Here is a 15,847-nt window from a genome sequence, read left to right as displayed (position 1 = left end):
GAAGAGAGAATATGAAATGATGAATGTGTAAATCCTCAATTGGGTCAAAGAACGTCCCAAACCAATTAGCAGAGCTAATGGCCCGTGACACGAACACCCCGTTTCCCAAACATGGTGGAAATGATGATTGAATGTGTTGTCCCATTGTCTCTTGTAGGACATGACCATACGGCTTTGTCTCTTTGTGCTGGTCTTCCTGTCAAGCAAAAGCATCCGTGTTGGCGTGTTGGCGTGTTGACGTGTTGACGCTGTTCAAGCGTCCCGACTGAGAAGCCTTGGCGTTGTCACTCCATTCATGTTCTATATGATGAAACCATGACGTCATGCATTACATACATCTCAACCTTCAAAGCAGGTGGAATCGAACTCCGGTGTCCTAGCTGCGTGGCCTGAACATTGAACAAATCAAGAAAAAATATTTTTCTTTGAATGTCATAACATTGTAAAAGAAAAATAAAACAACAAATAAAGTTGTAATTTTTGGACATTGAAAAAATTATAATGTTGCAAAAATAAAGCCAAAATATTATGCCACTAAAGTCATAATTATGAGAAAAATAATTCCATGAAGTTGAGATTGTTGCAAAGTAAAAAAAAAAAAACACCAACAGCATAAATAAAAAACAGCTGTAATTTTTTCCAGAATAAAATTAAAATATTACATGAAAAATCTTGTCATCTAACAAGAAAATGTTGTAATTTTATGATATTTAACAATTTTTAAATGTCAGAACATTATGAAGAAAAGTAACATCATTTTAGTAGCATAAAGTTGAAATAGTCGGAATAAAAAATTATTTAAAGAGTTGTAATATTATAAAAAAAATAATAATTTTTTTTGAAAATTTTTGGAGAATAAAATCAAAATATTTTGTAAATAATGTCATAATTCGAGGACAGCAGAAACAAAAACAGCAGAAATGAACAGAACGAAGTCAAAATATGAAGAGAAAAAGACAAAAAATAGGTCGCACGGTGGTCGAGTGGTTAGCATGTTGGGCACACGGTCAGGAAATGGGGAAGTTTCTTTTTGTGCTTTTTTTTCTTGTGATTATGACATTATTTTGATCATATTTGAACTTTATTCTTGTAACAATCCAACTTCGAACAGACGCACGGGTTACTAGAAAGTGAAAAGTGGGCCCATGCGCCACGACAATGCGAGGCGCAAGGAAAAGTACCGTATTTTCTGGACTATAAGTGGCTCCGGAGTATAAGTCGCACAAGGCCAAAAATACACAATTAGGTATAAAAAAACATCATAAGTCACACTGGAGTATAAGTATAAGTATAAGCATTTTTGTGGGTTATTTATTTTATAAACGACTTGACCAAAACAGACATTAGCCTCTGGCCCCAAGACAGCTGGGATAGGCTCCAGCACCACACGCGACCCTAATGAGGATAAGCGGTGGAAAATGAATGAATGAATGAATGAACTTAGCAGTTTCTTTATTTTTCTCAAGCTGCTGCGCCTCTCCCTGCAGTCCGAAACGCTAACTTGAAGATGTGTCACCAAACCCGTTTGCATCAGAACAGCTTGTAACGTCTACGCCAGGGGTGGGCAAACTACGGCCCGGGGGCCACATGCGGCCCACCAAACGTTTGAATCCGGCCCGCCAGTTGCTTTTAAGTATTTCAACTTTTAACATACCAGCTGGCAACATGACTTTCAAGTCGGATGTCTTATTCAGTAAAAAAATAAATAAATAAATCGTAGTTTGATGTGGTCTGATGTTTAAAGTGCTCCTGAAAAAAAGGAAACAAGAACATATAGCTGATAGTATGACAATTAAAATTAGACAAATAATTCAAGGTGTAAAATTATTAAAAAATATTAAAAATTATTTAAAAAATTATTATAAATTATTAAAAATTATTAAAAGATTATTAAATATTATTAAAAATTATTAAAAATTATTAAAAATTATTAAAAATTATTTAAAAAATTATTATAAATTATTAAAAATTATTAAAAGATTATTAAATATTATTAAAAATTATTAAAAATTATTAAAAATTATTAAAAAATTATTAAAAATTATTAAAAATTATTAAAAATTATTAAAAATTATTAAAAATTATTAAAAATTATTTAGAAATATTTAAAAACTATTAAAAATCATTAAATTATTAAAATTATAAGCGTAAAATCATGTGTGTTAAATATATGTTCTGGCCCCCCGCACAATTTTGTTAACTCAATGCGGCCCATGAGTCAAAAAGTTTGCCCACCCCTGGTCTACGCCATGGGTGAAAAGTGATATGGAACAATCTATCTGCCATATTTCTATCCATATCAATCAAACCATGACATCCATGTCAAATATGATGAAGTGTGTTAGGCGTACTGTATTGTTGAACGGTCTCCGTCTGTCATTTCCCGTCAGTATTGTTCCTTCTTTCACAAGTTTTGGCAACAGCACCGCACCCCCCAGGAGCTCCCGTGGAGACGCTGGCGTAAAGGGGGAGGATATCTAATTAGCGTCTTTGTAAAAGTCGGCTAATTATCCATCAGCGCACGCAAGCTAACCCGCCTCCGGCCACGCATCCTCCATCTGGATGCCAACGCAGCTCGTCTCAGCGTTTGCTCACGTTTCTTATGAACATGCCGACTGCCAATCAAACGAGAGAGTCAATGACAGGCAAAGAGAGAGAGAGAGAGTGGGGGGGATCAAATGAGGCATGACTCATCGTTTTCCATACTCATTGGTATGACGTTCCTGTTCCTGGACGCTGGAGAAGGGTCAAGGGTTAGACGCATTCAAATGGTCATCTGGTTCGTTCCGACCATCAAGTCCATCTCACACACACACACACACACACACACACACACACACACACACACACACACACACACACACACACACACACACACACACACACACACACACACACACACACACACACACACACACACACACACACACACACACATTCTAACTCACATTGTCATATGCAGTTCAAGCAGGGCTGTTTTTTTACATTGTTTAAATATAACTTAAGAATTAAGTTAATTAAGTGAAATATTCATCCTGTTTTTATTTTATTTTATTTTTAGATTATTTTTATTTTTATTTTTATTTTTATTTTTATTTTTATTTTTATTTTTATTTTTATTTTTATTTTTATTTTTGTTTTTGTTTTTGTTTTTGTTTTTGTTTTTGTTTTTATTTTTATTTTTATTTTTGTTTTTATTTTTATTTTTATTTTTATTTTTATTTTTATTTTTATTTTTATTTTTATTTTTATTTTTAAATCAAAATTTTGTTTTTTTTTTACTTTTTTAAATTTTTTATTTTTATAATTAAAAATTTTCAATGAAATTAAAATTTTGAATTATAAAAATAAAAATAAAAATAAAAATAAAAATAAAAATAAAAATAAAAATAAAAATAAAAATAAAAATAAAAATAAAAATACATTTTAATTTTAATTTTAATTTTAATTTTAATTTTAATTTTAATTTTAATTTTAATTTTAATTTTATTAAATTATATTAAAAAAATTCAAAAAAATAATACTTTTTCTAAATTAAAATTTTAATCTTTTAAAAAAAAAATATTCATGCAGTGTGAAGCCCCCCCCCCAGCATAACTGGTGTATTTGTTATATTTGGAGGACATCAGTGCTAAGCTATGCTTTCATGCTAAGCTAACAGCATCCCCACGATGGCGTCCAGTTAATGACGGCCTCCAAATGTTGCCAATCACAGCCTGAAATGGTGATCTCCGTTTGACGTGTCCACAAAGGAAATAGCCTCTTTAAATATGGAGCTCATCTGGCTGTTCTGCCGTCTTCATTACGCCGCTTGTCTGTGCACGGATTGGGATTCATAATTTATGGATCTCAAATATTCCCTCAGATGTGTACACAGAAATGCGGTTCATCTCCACTGCAAACATTCGCTCGTGATGCTGACTGAAGAACGCCACGTGGAGAAACATCCGATTCATCGAATGCCCGAGTATTCCTGTGTTTTCCCGTCTAGGCAGTATTTCAGGCGCTTACATGTTTGCCTGACCCCGGAATACATGTTACCCCGTTATTACTGCACTGGGCGGGGTCAGAAACATCATAAACATCATAAACATCATAAACATCATAAACATCATAAACATCATAAACATCATGAACATCATAAACATCATAAACATCATAAACATCATAAACATCTGAGAAGCATCGTCCAAGTCATTGCATGCTAACATTTTCCATTGAGAATAGCAGTTCAATTAAAAGCTGTTACCTTTAATTCAAATCTTAAAGGGGATTTTTTACCCTTTGTATTGAGTTGTGGACTCCTATAGAGCAGCTACACGCAATAACCCGCACACAAAACTTTATAGAACTTCCAGAATCTGCACCTATTCCAGCTGTATTAGCTTGGATTTGTATTTACCCACAAAAAAAATCTTAAATTACATTGGAAAGCAGGAAGTGAACAAATGTAAGAGTTACTGTTACTACTAGAGTTTTAATTTTAATTTTAATTTTAATTTTAATTTTAATTTTAATTTTAATTTTAATTTTAATTTTAATTTTAATTTTAATTTTAATATTTTAATTTAATTTATTTCTTAATTAATTTAAAATTTTAATTTTAATTTTAATTTAATTTTTTAATTTTAAATTTTTTACTTAAAAAATTTTAATTTTAATTTTAATTTTAATTTTAATTTTAATTTTAATTTTAATTTTAATTTTAATTTTAATTTTAATTTTAATTTTAATTTTAATTTTAATTTTTATTTTAATTTTAATTTTTATTTTAATTTTAAAAATTAAAATTAAAATGATGAAACTGAAGATCTCGGCCCGATGAATCCAGCAGGACCACATCATCTGTAAAAAACCAGAGACCCAATCCCGCAGCCACCAAACCAGATGACCGTAATTCCCCATAAATATTGTCCATAAAGGCTAGGAAGAAAATGAGCGATGAAGGGCATATTCTTGGTTATTTTCCATATGAGTGATGGTCCACGACTTCCATCTCCAGACAGCAGTTATCCTGTCACCGACTGACACTGTACTTTATTCTACACATCAAATATGGATGAAATGGTACCACGCCCCCAGAATGGACGCCGGGACATCACATTGTGACACTTTTAATTATAGCCGCGCGCTGCAGCGGCGTGATGCTTTTGATGAATCGCTCTCGTCGTTTGGTCTTAGATCAGAGATCAAGCTCCTCCCAAGGAGACCAGTTCCCCTTTCACCTTTTGGAAGGGAAGTCCTAACGGAGATACACGAGTCACGAACGAGTCGGTCAAAACTCACAGGTCAAGACTCGAGGGGACTAGTCTCCGTTAACTCGTTCACTTTGTCACCCCTGCTACAGCTAGCTAAATTATTACGCTGACAGAGGGGGGGGTCCACAGTTTTATTCGCATCATGTGACCATTTCCTGTTTTTCATAATGGTACAAATTTCAAAAATGATGTATTTATACATTTATTTTCTATTTTCAGCTTATCCTCATTAGCCTATCTCAGTTGACTTGGAGAGAAAATAACATTATTTTATTTAATATAATATTATTTATTTAATATATATATTTAATATAATTATTTAATATAATAATATATATTTTTCCTCATAATATTATGAATTATTCTCCTAAAATTGTGACTTTTTTCTTGTTGGAATACAACTTTATTCTTTTAATAGCTTCACTTCAGCCTCATAAAATCATAGCTAATTTTTTTTAATTTCTGCTGTAGTTTTTTTTTTTCAACTTTCTTCTTGTACATAGTTTTCCTCCAAATTATGACTTTATTCTTGTAACATTATAATTTTTTACCCAACCTAATTTTCCAAAAATTACAACTTTATTTGTATTTTTTTTTGTTTTTGTATGTAATCTATTTTTGTGCTAGTAAAATGGCATTGTTTTTCCACATAATATTCCCACTTTATTCTTGGAAAATTATAACTTTTTGTCATTAGATGACAACTTTTTTTTTCTTAATATTTGGACTTTATTTTTTAAAAATGACTGCTGATTTTTAAAAATTTTTTCATGTGTTTTGCATGTGTGCATGCGTGGGTTTTCTCCGGGTGCTTTGCTAACAATGCTAACAATGCTAAGAATGCTAAGAATGCTAAGAATGTGGCATTCCAACAGGAAGTGAGGTGTGTGTTTGGTAGTGTTGGCTAGAACTATTCCAAATGTTCATTTTGAACTCAGAAGGACACGTAAGTACGTAAGTACGTAAGTACGCTCGTTAACGGGCCGCCATCTTCCTCTATTTCTGTCCTCTTAATGACGTTTTAATCCATTCATCACTTTCACTTCTGTACTAAATGGAATATCTTATCTTCCTCCATTTATCTCACAAATTCTATTTCAGCCATGTCCACCTGCCGCTTAAACGGGGGGGGGGGGGGGGGGGGGGGGCGTGTCATGAATACATAAAGTCCAAATCCTCCTCAACGTTTATCGAGGTTCTCGTGTCTAATCATCACACATTTATCCTAATTATCTATTATCTAATATTAATAGCTAATAAAATGATAAAATAAAATATTAAATTATTATTAATGATGTATGTATCATATAATATATACAATAATCATTTAATATGTAATATACAAATGTATATTACAGTATCTAATATTAATAGCTAATAAAATAATAATAAAATATTAGATTATTATTTATGTATACATCATATAATATATACAATTATTTAATATGTAATATATCTATGCATATTACTAATATCTCATATTAATAGCTAATAAAATAATAATACAATAAAATATTAAATTATTATTAGTATCTGTATCATATAATATATACAATAACTTAATATCAATATATCCATGCATATTACTAATATCTAATATTAATAGCTAATAAAATAATAATGAAATAAAATATGAAATTAATATTAATTATGTATGTATCATATAACATATACAATCATTTCATATGTAATATACATATGTATATTACTAATATCTAATATTAACAGCTAATAAAATAATCATATAAAATATGAAATGATTATTTATGTATGTATCATATAATATATACAATTATTTAATATGTAAGATATCTATGCATATTACTAATATCTAATATTAATAGCTAATAAAAGAATATAATAAAATATGAAATTATTATTAATTATGTATGTATCATATAATATAAACAATAATTTAATATGTAATATATATCTATGCATATTACTAATATCTAACATTAATAGCAAATAAAATAATAAAATAAAATATGAAATTATTATTATGTATGTATTATATAATATATACAATAATGTAATATCTAATATATCTATGCACAATAAAATAATAAATTGTTATTAATTATCTATGTATTATATAATATATACAATAATTTTATATATAATATTTAAACTAACTAATTAGAATTTAAAAAAATATTTATATATATTTATTTATATATATATATTTATGATATAATATTTAAAAATATTTATAAAATGCTGGGCTGGTCACTTGTTGCTAGGTAGAATATAAATCCTGGTTCTCAGGCATGTAAAAATACATAACTATACTTTATTGTAGATATGTAGATATAGTACACACTTCACATTTCAGCAAGCATATCTTGTCAAAGGACAATACTACAAAATCAATCAAATCCAATGAAATAACAAATATTACCGAGTAAAGTAAAAATATGATGTATTATGATGTAAAAAAAGGGTCTAAGGACCAGAGGCTGGTGGTGAACTAGGCCACCAGGGGGCAGACTTCCAGGGACCACAGCCGCCCAACAAGGAAGAGGAGCCGCGATATCAGAGAACACTCCAGCCCAGCAACATCCACATGATGAAGAGGAGGAGGAAGAAGACACCGGGACTTGGTTTTGTCCCGTTCGACTCCCGTTAAAAGAGAGAAAGAGAGAGAGAGGAGAAGAGAGAGAGAGAAAGAGAGAGAGAGAGAGAGAGCGACGATGACCGAAGTGCGTTCCTTCCTTACCTGAGCGATGCCGGCATTGCCGCTCGTCGTTCGGGACAAGAACAAGTGTTCGATTCCGCACCCGAGCAGAGGACGGCAGCGCTTCACCCGCCTCTTCATCATCAACTCCTCACCGGCTTCTCCTCCATGTCAGCACTTTCTCCTTCGGCCTGACAAGTCCGGAACAAGTCCAAGTCCAAGTCCAAGTCCAAGTCCGCAAGCCGCCGAGCCTCAATATGTACCAGGGCCATTTACAGGTAAGGGACGCTTAGAAGAACACGTTTGTTCTTCTAGCTTCATTTTGTGTCGGATGTTGAGGTGGACGATGCTGATCATTTCCGCCAATTCGTGCATTGACTGTTGACGGCAATGCACTGGAAATATGAATATGTATTTATATGTATTTATATGTATTTATATGTATTTATACACGTAAATACTCGGATCGTGTAAACAGCCCCGCCACAAGGGAGTCACACTTCATTATTTCCCTTCCATGCATGCTGCTGCCCTTGTGACGTCACCACAATTTGACGTCATTTTCTCTTGTTTTGTGTAACTGAATAGACAATGTGTGTTACATCACTAGTGCAGAAGCCAAACTGGGGTCACACCCCCCCCCCCCCCCCCCAAAATACGCGTACAAATATCCCAGAAGGAATCAAACAGGATATAAATAAATGGAAAAAGACATTTTTGGGGGTCAGGATCCGTGTCTGGTTTGGAGTTTTATGTTCTCCAGAGGTTGGAGCATCCGACTATCATATCATCCATCCGTCCATATGAGACTGATGAAATTGATATTTGTGTTTATTTTCTAAATACTTCTTCTTTTTGTTGACTTGTTATTTTGCTTTCAAAGTCTGTGGATGGGGTGGGGGCATCTATTTGTGGCAGTGGTACTTTGGGGCCGTGGGGTTGCAACATTAAGACGATCATCACATTTGCATACCAACTGAGGAAAAAGAAGAATATCTTTTTGTTGTTATTTTTTTCAATGTCACAAACAAGACAGAGCCCACTGTGTGAGTGTAACTGTAAGTCGATAAACATCTCTACTGGATTTGTCACTTATCGTTATTTGGGAGAAGTAACTAGACGGGTCTGAATACTTGCTAAAAGTCATAAACAAAGTAGGATTCCTCATTTAGAAATAGAATATTTTAGTAGTTACAGCATAGAAAACCTGTTTACACCCTTCCAAATATACCTTTTAACATTATTAGAGCCCTCTAGACATGAAATAACACCCCTATAACTGCCTTTACACTCCTATCACCCACGGTTGTAGACATAATAATACAAAATATGACATCTAAGACATAGAAAACCCGTTTACCGCCTTCTAAATACGCATTTTAAAGTTACTAGAGCCCTCTAGCCATGAAATAGCACCCCTACAACTGCCTTTACGCTCCTATTACCCAATGTTGTAGATATAATAATCAAAAATATGACATCTAAGACATAGAAAACCTGTTTACCACCTTCTAAATACGCTTTTTACCATTATTAGAGCCCTCTAGACATGAAATAACACCCCTATAACTGCTTTTACATTCATATTACCCAATGTTGTAGACATAATAATCGAAAATATGACATCTAAGACATAGAAAACCCGTTTACCGCCTTCTAAATACGCATTTCAAAGTTACTAGAGCCCTTTAGCCATGAAATAGCACCCCTACAACTGCCTTTACACTCCTATTACCCAATGTTGTAGATATAATAATCAAAAATATGACATCTAAGACATAGAAAACCTGTTTACCACCTTCTAAATACGCGTTTTAACATTATTAGAGCCCTCTAGACATGAAATAACACCCCTATAACTACCTTTACACTCCTATTACCCACGGTTGGAGACATAATAATACAAAATATGACATCTAAGACATAGAAAACCTGTTTACCGCCTTCTAAATACGCATTTTAAAGTTACTAGAGCCCTCTAGCCATGAAATAACACCCCTATAACTGCCTTTACACTCCTATTACCCAATGTTGTAGATATAATAATCAAAAATATGACATCTAAGACATAGAAAACCTGTTTACCACCTTCTAAATACGCGTTTTAACATTATTAGAGCCCTCTAGACATGAAATAACACCCCTATAACTGCTTTTACATTCCTATTACCCAATGTTGTAGACATAATAATCGAAAATATGACATCTAAGACATAGAAAACCCGTTTACCGCCTTCTAAATACGCATTTCAAAGTTACTAGAGCCCTTTAGCCATGAAATAGCACCCCTACAACTGCCTTTACACTCCTATTACCCAATGTTGTAGATATAATAATCAAAAATATGACATCTAAGACATAGAAAACCTGTTTACCACCTTCTAAATACGCGTTTTAACATTATTAGAGCCCTCTAGACATGAAATAACACCCCTATAACTGCCTTTACACTCCTATCACCCACGATTGTAGACATAATAATACAAAATATGACATCTAAGACATAGAAAACCTGTTTACCAGCTTCCAAATACACGTTTTAACATTATTAGAGCCCATTAGACAATAAATAACACCCCTATAGTCACGTTTATACGCCTATTACCCAATATAGTAAACATCATAATACATACAAAACCTGTTTACCACCTTCTAAATACGTGTTTTAACATTATTAGAGCCCTCTAGACAATAAATAACACCCCTATAGTCACGTTTATACGCCTATTACCCAATATAGTAAACATCATAATACATACAAAACCTGTTTACCACCTTCTAAATACGCGTTTTAACATTATTAGAGCCCTCTAGACAATAAATAACACCCCTATAGTCACCTTTATACCCTAATACCCAATATAGTAGACATCATAATACATACAAAACTTGTTTACCACCTTCTAAATACAAGTTTTAACATTATTAGAGCCCATTAGACAATAAATAACACCCCTATGGTCACGTTTATAAGCCTATTACCCAATATAGTAAACATCATAATACATACAAAACCTGTTTACCACCTTCTAAATACAGGTTTTAACATTATTAGAGCCCTCTAGATATGAAATAACACCCCTATAGTCACATTTATACGCCTATTACCCAATATAGTAAACATCATAATACATACAAAACCTGTTTACCACCTTCTAAATACGCGTTTTAACATTATTAGAGCCCATTAGACAATAAATAACACCCCTATAGTCGCGTTTATAAGCCTATTACCCAATATAGTAGACATCATAATACATACAAAACCTGTTTACCACCTTCTAAATACAAGTTTTAGCATTAGAGCCCATTAGACAATAAATAACACCCCTATGGTCACGTTTATAAGCCTATTACCCAATATAGTAGACATCATAATACATAGAAAACCTGTTTACCACCTTCTAAATACAAGTTTTAACATTATTAGAGCCCTCTAGACATGAAATAACACCCCTACAACTGCACTCCAGGGTGTACCGCACCTCTCACCCACAAGTCACCTGGGTTAGGCTCCAGTTCACCGGTGAACCTACAGAAGACGGACGTAAGACCCCATGTTGTAAGGACATGGTGTCGCCAGGTTGGAGAAGATACCGGGTCCGTGAGACACGTGATTGCGTAATAATGCTAACGCTGGAGTCAGTATGCGACAGCATTATGGAGCTAACTTGAATATTTCATGACGTATTACTCAAGCATGCAGTATTCATTGAAAATGCATGAAAAGCCAGTGGTCTGATTTATCACGGCCCGCTGAAGCGCCTCTGTGAGGGAGGGGGTGTAATAGATAGATAGATGGATAGATGGATAGATAGATAGATAGATGGATAGATGGATAGATAGATAGATAGATGGATAGATGGATAGATAGATAGATTAGATAGACTACTATGTTTACTATGTAGTATATCCGCATATTTTTTTCTACAAAGTTTATTAAAACGTAAACAATCTTATAGAAGAATAGCTGCTGAAATATAAATATTATAATATATTTAATAAATATAGAAAAAGTTAAATCTAATGCTCAATATTCAGTGCAATCATGCTGCATTCACGGTAGTCTCTCTGTAGCCGGGTTAGCGCCATTAGCGCTTCCGTCTCACGATCCCCATGACAACACATGGTAAGCATGGTTGTCTTTATACAGTAACCTTTATACCGTCTTTTTTACCGTTCACTCCCGCTATTTAGCCTCTCCTCCTACATATCTTCGCATAGATCTCCTATGGCTCCGCGTAGCGAAGAAGTGCTCAAAGCTAACAGAGCAGGCGGCAAGGTACATACGTAACAAGATGAACATACAGTAACCTTTATACCGTCTTTTTTGCGGTCCACTCCAGCTATGTAGCCTCTCCTTCATATCTCTGCATGGATGTCCGATCGCTCTGTAGCGTAGCGAAGGGGTGCTCAAAGCTAACAGCTCCCAACAACAGATGGTAAACATGGTTGCTACAGTCTTTATACAGTAACCTTTATACCGTCTTTTTTGCTGTTTCCACCAAAACCAATAATAAAGTAATAAATAAAACGCTATTCAACACTAAAAGCCCAGCAGAAGATACACTGAAGTCCCAGTAGTCTCAGTAGTAGTAGTCTCTCTGTAGCCGGGTTAGCGCCATTAGCGCTTCCATGTCACGTTCCCAATGATGACAGACGGTAAACATGGTTGCTACAGTCTTTATACAGTAACCTTTATACCGTCTTTTTTGCGGTCCACTCCAGCTATGTAGCCTCTCTTCCTTTGTATCTCTGCGTGGATCTCCGATCGCGCCGCGTAGCGAAGGGGTGCTCAAAGCTAACAACAGCTCCCGACAACGGATGGTAAACATGGTTTCTACAGTCTTTATACAGTAACCTTTATACCGTCTTTTTTGCGGTTCACTCCCGCAATTTAGCCTCTCCTCCTACATATCTTTGCATAGATCTCCTATGGCTCCGCGTAGCGAAGGTGCTCAAAGCTAACAAAGCAGGCGGCAAGGTACATACGTAACAAGATGAACATACAGTAACCTTTATACCGTCTTTTTTGCGGTCCACTCCAGCTATGTAGCCTCCTTTGTATCTCTGCGTGGATCTCCGATCGCGCCACGTAGCGAAGCCCAAAGCTAACAACAGCTCCCGACAACAGATGTAAACATGGTTGCTTTATACCTTTATACTGTCTTTTTTGCTGTTTCCACCAAAACCAATAATAAAGTAATAAATAAAGCGCTATTCAACACTAAAAACCCTGCAGAAGATACACTGAAGTCACAGTAGTCTCTCTGTAGCCGGGTTAGCGCCATTAGCGCTTCTATGTCACGTTCCCCATGACGACAGACGGTAAACATGGTTGCTACAGTCTTCATACAGTAACCTTTATACCGTCTTTTTTGCGGTCCACTCCAGCTATGTAGCCTCTCCTCCTTTGTATCTCTGCGTGGATCTCCGATCGCACCGCGTAGCGAAGGGGTGCTCAAAGCTAACAACAGCTCCCGACAACAGATGGTAAACATGGTTGCTACAGTCTTGAGACAGTAACCTTTATACCGTCTTTTTTGCTGTTCACTCCCGCAATTTAGCCTCTCCTCCTACATATCTTCGCATAGATCTCCTATGGCTCCACGTAGCGAAGGTGCTCAAAGCTAACAAAGCAGGCGGCAAGGTTCATATGTAACAAGATGAACATACAGTAACCTTTATACCGTCTTTTTTGCGGTTCACTCCAGCTATGTAGCCTCTCCTCCTTTGTATCTCTGCGTGGATCTCCGATCGCTCCGCGTAGCGAAGCCCAAAGCTAACAACAGCTCCCGACAACAGATGTAAACATGGTTGCTTTATACCTTTATACTGTCTTTTTTGCTGTTTCCACCAAAACCAATAATAAAGTAATAAATAAAGCGCTTTTCAACACTAAAAACCCTGCAGAAGATATACTGAAGTCACTGTAGTCTCTCTGTAGCCGGGTTAGCGCCATTAGCGCTTCCATGTCACGTTCCCCATGACGACAGACGGTAAACATGGTTGCTACAGTCTTTATACAGTAACCTTTATACCGTCTTTTTTGCGGTTCACTCCAGCTATGTAGCCTCTCCTCCTTTGTATCTCTGTGTGGATCTCCAATCGCGCCGCGTAGCGAAGGGGTGCTTAAAGCTAACGGCAGCTCCCAACAACAGATGGTAAACATGGTTGCTACAGTCTTTATACAGTAACCTTTATACCGTCTTTTTTGCGGTTCACTCCCGCTATGTAGCCTCTCCTCCTTTGTATCTCTGTGTGGATCTCCGATCGCGCCGCGTAGCGAATGGGTGCTCAAAGCTAACAACAGCTCCCAAGCTACAAAGGTAACAAGATGACGACAGATGGTAAACATGGTTGCTACAGTCTTGAGACAGTAACCTTTATACTGTCTTTTTTGCTGTTTCCACCAAAACCAATAATAAAGTAATAAATAAAGCGCTATTCAACACTAAAAACGCTGCAGAAGATACACTGAAGTCACTGTAGTCTCTCTGTAGCCGGGTTAGCGCCATTAGTGCTTCCATGTCACGTTCCCAATGACGACAGACGGTAAACATGGTTGCCACAGTCTTTATACAAAACATACACAAAACCTTTATACCGTCTTTTTTGCGGTTCACTCCAGCTATATAGCCTCTGCTCCTTCATATCTCCGCATGGATGTCTGATCACTCCGCGTAGCAAAGGGGTGCTCAAAGCTAACAACAGCTCCCGACAACAGATGGTAAACATGGTTGCTACAGTCTTTATACAGTAACCTTTATACCGTCTTTTTTGCTGTTTCCTCCAAAACCAATAATAAAGTAATAAATAAAGCGCTATTCAACAGTAAAAACCCTGCAGAATCATCTTGAAACATGAGACGTTTGCACCAAATCCAGTCTATATGGTATATGGTATATGGTATATGGTATATGGTATATGGTATATGGTATATGGTATATGGTATATGGTATATATCATGCTAAAGTTGCTGCTACCAAAATGCCATTTTTCAATGTTGACTTTTGTTGAATGTTTACTTCCTTGTAAAAAGACTGATAATGATATTTGGAAAATGTGCAGCAGTCCAATAAAAAAGCGTCCGTGTGCAGCACACCGCAGGGAGGTTGGCGGACGCTCATATTTATTGTCTCCATCTTCTACTTCCAAATATCTGAACACGCATAAACACGCTGAGCTAACACGGTGATCCAAAACCACGTTTGCCGTCTTCCCGTGTTCCCGTGTTCCCGTGTTCCCGTGACTCGGCACAAGATGATACACGATCAGGTGGCTCACATGTCCAGGCAGACGGGACTTGGGTTTCGGCAACGATGCAAAAATGGACTCATGAAGCCTTGGCAGGCGACCCAGACGACTTGATAAGAAAAGCAACGCCAGACTGGAGTCTTGGGTTTCTCCTTCCTCTGGTGGAAAACATCCCAAACAGGACGTGGAAGTGTGGCGGGATCATTTTACTGCACTCCGTCTGACAAAGACCACATCAGCCAACGTCCAGCACCCAAACACCCCAGCACCCGACTTCCGATAGCGCCCCCCCCCCCCCACATATTTTTGACAGTAAATGAAATGACGGGAGTGGTTCTATTATAAGAAGAAACTAGATGTTGGATTAATGGCAGAGATACTCCAAGGCCTTGGCTTGTTTACTCTGTTAAGCTCAGCATGATTACATCATTTGATTACCATAATGCACCCCCCCCCACCCCCCAGGGAAGATCTCTGAGGAGTTTATCGCTGATCAGAAGTAGTCCGTTTCATAGGAACAGATCCTCTCACATGTTCATAGATACGAGCTTTTTCCTTCATGATGCTTGCAAATTTTTAACAAACAATGTTGACAACTTGCTTTCCTTTTCTTTTACGCACTCCCCCCAGAAGAAACCATTTTACGCTTGGGGAA

General features: G+C 35.8%; 1 protein-coding gene across 4 annotated transcripts in view; it reads left to right on the top strand.

Moving 5' to 3' along the window:
• Positions 1 to 7,738: 7,738 nt before the first annotated feature.
• Positions 7,739 to 15,847, top strand: part of pex5la (peroxisomal biogenesis factor 5-like a) — a 98,365-nt gene continuing 90,256 nt past the window's right edge. For 3 of the 4 annotated variants that reach the window (XM_058072421.1, XM_058072420.1, XM_058072419.1), the window contains exon 1: positions 7,740 to 8,213. In XM_058072421.1, the coding sequence (XP_057928404.1) occupies positions 8,193 to 8,213 (21 nt within the window). In that variant the 5' untranslated portion in view covers positions 7,740 to 8,192. Of the gene's footprint in view, positions 8,214 to 15,847 lie in introns of all 4 variants that reach the window. The other variant, XM_058072422.1, reaches the window with a different exon arrangement.

The sequence above is a fragment of the Doryrhamphus excisus genome, chromosome 5 (genome assembly GCF_030265055.1).
Source record: "Doryrhamphus excisus isolate RoL2022-K1 chromosome 5, RoL_Dexc_1.0, whole genome shotgun sequence".
In the NCBI taxonomy this organism is placed as follows: Eukaryota; Metazoa; Chordata; class Actinopteri; order Syngnathiformes; family Syngnathidae; genus Doryrhamphus; species Doryrhamphus excisus.
Note: the sequence above shows the minus strand (reverse complement) of the source record. Positions and strands in the feature narration are given on the sequence as shown.